Source organism: Myzus persicae, unplaced genomic scaffold (assembly GCF_001856785.1).
Source record: "Myzus persicae strain clone G006 unplaced genomic scaffold, MPER_G0061.0, whole genome shotgun sequence".
NCBI lineage: Eukaryota > Metazoa > Arthropoda > Insecta > Hemiptera > Aphididae > Myzus > Myzus persicae.
Window position 1 is genome coordinate 751,018 of NW_019100468.1, and position 7,856 is coordinate 758,873.

General features: G+C 31.7%; 1 protein-coding gene across 1 annotated transcript in view; it reads left to right on the top strand.

Moving 5' to 3' along the window:
* LOC111043062 (hemicentin-1-like) overlaps positions 1–7,374 on the top strand; it is a 327,805-nt gene extending 320,431 nt beyond the window's left edge. The window contains exons 12-13 of the mRNA XM_022327891.1: positions 1,537–1,782; positions 6,788–7,374. Coding sequence (XP_022183583.1) covers positions 1,537–1,782; positions 6,788–7,218 — 677 coding nt within the window. The 3' untranslated portion in view covers positions 7,219–7,374. The remainder of the gene's footprint in view (positions 1–1,536; positions 1,783–6,787) is intronic.
* Positions 7,375–7,856: the final 482 nt, after the last annotated feature.

Consider the following 7,856-nt stretch of genomic DNA (forward strand, 5'->3'; position numbering starts at 1 on the left):
AAAAAGCTTATAGATTATAAGATAAAATAAAAACAATATTAGGGGAAATACACCAATTCCTGTCTCCATTCTTCGAGATAATATTTTAAGACAAGTATTGCAATACTATTAGTATTATACAATTCAGTATGTGTATGTAATATTATGTAATACTATCAACAGTTTTCAATTAGAAAATGGCATATTGAGCAATTTTTTACATATTGTAAGTTAACAAGAAATATACTCTTTACCTCGAAATTACAAAAAAATATATTAGGTATCTGTTTGAATTTGTATACTTAATTGTTTCGTTTAAAATTCAATTTGGACAATGTTATGTTTCTTGACATTTCGATTGCCAGTCTTATATTGTGTGTCAGTATATTTAGAAATAATACATAAACTACAAAAACACGAAATAATTATGATTTAAGATGCTTTTAATGCAATATAGAGACCACCATAATATATCGTCAGATATTTTTATTCAAAAAATAAAGCTATTTATTAAAGAGAAGAATCATACAATTCTGCCAAACTACCTCTTAAATGTTATAAACAGCCACACTGAATCAATAAAAAAAAAACCTTTATTTGTAGATGTGGCAAGATGGTTTTTTTTAATTTCATTCATTGCAAAAAAAAAAATGAATTCATGAATTCATTTATGTAGCTGATGTTATTTTAAGTTTATTGTGTAAGAACTACTGTAAGTTATAACTAAATACTAACTATAGTTAATAATACAAGATATATTTTAGTTATCAAAAATGTTTCGCTACTTTTGTCCAACTAATGTTTTCATTTATATTTAGTTTCATGGAAGAGTTGATGTTACACTATATTATTATATAGGTACTATCATTATTGCTTTCACAAATTTCTTTTGTGCGCCAAATGGTTCTATCACTTAACGGTAAAAAAAAATTGAATGCTAGCAGAATAGGGTATATTGACATAACTTCATGAGATTTTAAATTTATTTGAAATGTGTAGATTTGTTTTTAAATGTACCTATTAAATCGTCATTTAATCTTGGGTTTTCAACGACCAAAGTACTTTCTAGTTTTCAACATTCAATACCTATATTAACATGATTATTATTGTACTATCTGTTCTTACACTTTAAATATTTAAAATATACAATTATTATTTTTATATCGAACAATCATTTTAATGTAGCTATACATTTAAATAAAAAATATGTGCCATCAACAAACCATTATAGATTTTGTGGACAACATTATTATATGGTATAATTTATAACCAATGGTTTGAGCTCGTACATGAAAATAGCATGTTCGATAATTGAACCGATTATAATTTAGTGGTTATTATGTAGTATATTTATGAACAAACAGTTGATAGTAATAATAGTAACAACAATCATTTTGCAGTTCACAAAATGGTAAAAAAGTTAATTTACCATAGTTTGCGACACCGTCATCGAATAATAACAATAATATTATGTTCATCGCGATTTGTATTTTATCCATGTGTTGAATCAAACGCCTAGACTAACGCGATTTACAATTTTTTGTTTGTTTGTTACAGGTTTTGGCGTCGAAGTGTTAAAAGTGTCACCGATGCTGATAACGATAGTGAGCGTTTGCCTGTTGCTCATCGTATTGGCAACCATCGTAGTTGTCAAACTGAAGACAGCGAACAGTAGAAAACGCAACTCAAGGCAACCGACCGGCGGCGACAAACAAGTGATTGTCCACCAGAGAAGTAACGGACAAGTAGCCTCGTCCATTTTGGAAACGGACACCGATCCTGACCTGATTCAAGTGAAATATGGTAATGAACGCATTCACTTGTCGTCTTATAATTTTTCCAACGAGTAAAATATACACTATATCGGTGTCATATTTTCTTTATATAGTATACCTATACTAGAGTAGGTACTTGCAATTAATACCTAATAATTAAAAAACCACGGGGTTGTGGAATCCCCCATTTATTGGTGGTAAATTGTGACATTACGTACCTCTAACGGTGTAATACATTATTATTGTAACCGTTTTATTAAAAACAATAAATTAAATGTGTACATTTTCAAAAGCTATGTGACGTTCAGCGACTGCAAGCAAATCAATTAATTTAACATTGAAACTTATCTACATGTTGTCCATTTACTTTAATGACGTGAACAAGTGATTCATATAGATGGTATAATATTGTTTTGAAATAGGCGGTAGTTTAGTAGTATTTAATAATTTTTTTCCGATTTACTGAATTCTTGTGATTTTGACAACGGTTTCGGTTTCGTATTATCTATCTATACGAAGTGCGTTTGTAAAGTACGTCACGAAGTAAAAACACCGTATTAATGGTGACGAGATAAGTTTTAAAGGACACGCGTGTCGTTTGGCACTCTCGAGGTTAGACAGTTTTTTTTCTTCGGTTGGATCGAAAACAATCATCCGAATAATAGAGTAGTTTATCACTACGCCACATACATAAATAACACTTAATTCTCGCGAAACTTCCGGAAAACGTAATCTCGTCTACGAAAGTATTATATATATATATATCATAATAACGATAGTGGCGTGGTGGCCTAAACATAAATAATAAAAAAGAAAGGTGTCCGATAAGAGTATGTTTTTCTAACCAATATGTAATATTATGTATATAATAATATAATGTATAGTATAGTTTATACATATATACTATACACGACTATATAAAGTTCAAATAAATTGATTCGGTCGTTCATCTTGAGCCGAGTAAAATATTACGTGAAAATCGAATCAAATTTGTGACTACCTATATATATACTAAGCACCGAGCAGATACACTGATAAAAAAATATAGTATAAAATAATATAGGTTGGATATAACCTATATGGCTATACATTATAAAACACGTGATGTCTAATCATTTCTTGTTATATGTAGGTTCATCTTCAGCACTCGTCCTGCACCGTTAATATTATAATGTTATGACTTATAAAAATATGTCGTATCTATGTGAGCAGAATAAGTTTCGTATGACGTATATAGGTACACTGTTGTACACCGTGCATCATTTATTTTTTTTTTTTTTTTTACCACCGTGTATTTTATTATTTATAAACGGTTAAATTTCGAGACGCGTACTCCCAAATATCGCATAAGCTCGTGTTTTGGAATAAATTTGCATAGGGAAATTCGACGAATTATAATATAAACTGTATAATTAAAAACGCGTCGTTTTAATTTAATAAAATCACGCCAGTGGTGTATGGGAGCGGATCGCTCGGCACCGCGTATGCCTTTTGAATATTATGACGTGTATATTATACTGTATGGTAATACCTCAAATGATATTGTATACCTGCATTAAATGGATACGCATGACACGTGTCACTGATACTATATATAACAATTAACGTTTTGTTTTCCGACATTATTGCTGACGCAAAGGAAACGTATCTACGTCATTGTCAAATACAATATAATACGTATAATATGTTACGAATAATTTAGAGGTGCAGGATGAGAAGAAATTGGTTCCTATTCGACTGCCGTTCAAAGTTTGTCACAATAATTGTATTATGTGTTGCCAATCGAATACAGTAATAATATATGGGCATATAAATAAATATGCACGTGGTTCGGTCGTTTATGTACTGAATTAAGATATACATCAAAAAATACACTAAAATATAGGTGATTGTTTTATTATTATTATTTTTATTGACATTATGCATGTCCACATTTGAATCACTAAAATGCATTTCGAAATCGTCATTCCTCGAATGATGCAAAAAAAAATTATGATGATAAAATGAATGTTATTGTTGAAATTTACTAATCCTGTTGATCTTTGGTCTACAATACGCAACGCCGGTTATTCCTTTTAAGTTTTTACTAGCTAGTTTTTTTAGCTATTATAAGACAGCCAATATCATTGAATACTTACCTCTCCTTCTATCTACACTATTTAAATACTAATTTATAAAACTGAATGGCTACCAGTTCATTAATTATTTGATGTTTTTCGTCGACGTGATTGTGACAAATGGACAAGGCCCATAACTAATGTGTCGGGGACCCCTTAATAATGTAGATTGTAGAACATTCTAAACAAATATGTATGTACTTTGCATGGTACATCATCAACGTCCAAAGCCCGGTAAATATATTTAACGCATTCATTTTATAAAATAGTTATATGTAACTGGTATTTTTTTTTTTATTGTACTCGTAGTTTATTTATTTAATTTTTTTGTGTCTCTCCAATTATCATCGCGTGACACATTTTACATCATAAACACGCTCACATGTATAATATATACATTATACATACAATGCTGGAATCAGATATTTTGGGTACATTTTTCCAGTTTGTAAAATATAAGCCTTAATTTATATAGTGCACATTAAACATATAAAGGTTTCGCTTCAAAATCGTTATGTTTTAAATCGTGTTTTGCAATAACAAATAAAATAATAATAATTCAATTTGCTGAATGATAATGTAAACGATTATTGATTCCCTACTGAATACTAACTTATGCTAGGTAATAAAATATATATTTTTATGGTAAAAATAATATTTTTGATTACTTCTACTGATTTAAAATAGTAGATACTATGTAGGTGTACTAAAGGCAATAAGTAGTATCATTATTCATTAGTAAGTATTTTGTTTTTTATCTGTTGCAACTTACAAAACTGTTGTTTTACAAAGCTTAAAATACTAACAAGTTAGTATTATACCTGACTAATAAACTAAATCATACATTTTAAATAATTAAATACCTGATTTAATGTGTCAGCATTGGAAATCGTAGTCAATTCGATGTTATTCAATTTTTAATTTGTTAGTTTATGTTTTTTAGCAAATAATTGAGCATTTTAATATTCCAACTAAAATGTTGACAGTTGCATATTATGGTACATATTATAATATAATACAAATATGTAGCCATGTGGGTACATTTTAATATTTGTTTTATTTGTGATATTAATTTTTGACGAATTAAAAATTCAAATATCTTTTTCACTTTTTTTTAGTTGCGTTTTTGAATTTTATAAAAACAATTTATATATCTAATTGAAATATGACATTAATTAACATCATGATTAATAAATAGTTATTGGGTTCTGGTGTTGCGTGGTGTATGGTCGTAGTAACCAATGTGTGCTGCGGTCAAGCATTGTCCGCCGTCACTATCTCCCGGATGGATGACCACTCGGGTTTTAGTGACGAAACCCCCCTACATACACGTTTTCCTCAACCAACTGTGTATAATAAACAGTACAAAATGATAGTTGTTGATGCTTAAGTTTGATAAAAATTTAAAAATTAAAAATAAATAGTAATTGTTTCTCATCAACTGTTCAATAATCTCGATAGCTCTTGGAAAGTGGAAATTTCCACCAAATGTAATCTATGTTACATGGCTGATATCCAAGCAAATGTAAGCATATCCCTGATTCTGAAACTCGAAGAAAGTGCTATGGAATAATTTGGTGTGTTAAATACCACCGTTATTAGATATTTTTAAAGCACTCTCTCACTCAACAAGTGCTTCTGTTCTATTTGCTATTTCAAATGCTTCCATCTACAACTTTCTGTCATACTATAGCATAATAATTATAATGCAGTTTATTGGTTTATGTTGATTACGAATAATTTGACTCATTTTACTTCTAAAAGCGCTCATATATATAGGTATTAATAGCTTTAAGAAAATTAGTCACAATAATGGTCAATATGCTAACCTTAATAGTAGACAATAAGACGTTATCAGTATTTTTATTATATGTAAATAATTATGATCTTATTTTGTACTGCAATAATTCAGCCATTGTGTTATTGTATCATCTATAAAATTAAAATTAAAAGCTTTTCGTTGTTAACTGCATCAGTCTAGAATGGCTTGACCGATTTGGCTCATTTTTCAAAAAAAATATATTCATAATACCCCGAATTTTGTTGTCGTGGAACGATAAATTCGACAAGTTTCTCGGAAATTTGGAAAATTCTAGAAGTTCTCAGACGATTTTAAAATTCGGGAAAAATGGAAAGTCTTTTTCCTTGAATTTTTGTCTATACATTTTCGCCATACGCCTTACACAATAAAATAATTTTAACTTCTACTTTTGATATTTGGTCACTATATTATTAATTTACTTTGGTTAATCTGAGATCAATACACTCAAAACCTACAGTTTACAGTAAAAAGAAATCATGCGAATAGGTTCCTTGTGACTTGGAGGGTTTATATCGCTTATTTTTTCAAGCTCTATACCCGGGTAGCTAAAAGGTAGCTCACATATTTAATTTTTTTCGTTTACGAAAAAACAATATTTATGTGTTTATTGCCATTATTTTGGTTACGTAGTATATCAGGTACCAGTGTAGTGGTGTATCTAATTAGTGGATAATATATTATGGTATGCAAGTACATTGTTTTACAGATATATTAATAATAAAAAAAAAAAACAAACTGTCTTTGGGACAGCTGGGGAAATTTATTTATAAATAAACAATTTTAAGAGGACTCTGCACAGAGAGCTCAGATTAGAAATAAGAGTGAATCGACCATATTATTGACGGTAAGGACATTATGAGGGTTTTTTTTTTACATACCGAGTCGATTCTCTCAAATTTTTTTATATCAACAGAGCTAAACGTGATCTGCTGGGCGCGTACAGTTGCCATGTCACTAACTATCTCTTATTACTTACTTGTAAGACGGAGACAGCAAACGCTCGTGCAGAGTCCTCTTAATAAAATATAACTGATGCGTCTTATCTAACATTATGACAGTAACAATAATGACGACCGATCGTGTGTCTTGAGCAGATCCGTCGGACGCGCCCAAACTGCGCAACGGCGGCATACAGTTTTCGGACGACGCCCACGACCCGTCCGTGGCCGGATGGGTGGCCACGAATGCGGCGGCGGCCGTCGCGCAGGCGTCGCAGCCGCCGCTGTCCACGTCTTCGTCGTCGTCGACGGGCACGCTGCGCAGGGGAGCCGGGACGGCGATCAACGACCGCCAACCGGCGCCGGGCGACGCCGCTCGCCGTTGGAACGACGCGACGCCGAAACCGTTTAGCTACACGCACCACCACCAGCACCACCAGCACCGCCAACAGTCACCACCTCCGCCGCCGCCGCCCCAGCCGCCGCACCACGTGCGCGTCCGACCGGACCCGATCGAACTCAACGGGGCGGAAATAAAGGAGAAGCTGATGATGTCCAGCGGTCACATACCCGAGAGTTGCGTGTAAACCTGCAACCTGTTGTTGCCCAGCCGTATTGTATATAATATAATAATGTCATTGTATGTATGTATGTATGTATGTATAATCGAGAAAAAAAAAACAGTACAGTAATATAATATATTGTTAAAATATTATTGTTGTAAAACCGATTTAAGTAAGAACGGGGGTCCATGTAAACTTCGCGACTCCCCGGACTTTTGCCCTCTGCGTGTATAATAATAATGATAATAATAATAATAATAATATATGAATCTTAAAACTTTCCCTGTCGAGTATTAGACCGATTTATCGCTTCCAATAATACGATAAAATATATACTAACACTATTGTGTAGGTACCTTTTTAATGATAATGGTACTGATGATAATAATAATAATAATAATTATGATACTATAATAATAATAATTATGATAATAACATTATAATAGCTGTATTGATCTAGTGTAAATTAATATTATAATATAGGTTTCGGAGCACCGTAGTCGAGTTTGTGTATTATCATAAAATGTATAATAATATACCTAATAAATTGTGTTAAGATTAAACATGGGTCGTCGACGATCATTGACCCGCGCCTATAAGTTGTAATAGCAAACATATTGTATAAGAATTTATTATAGATAGCTTCGTCCCCCGCATGTAAT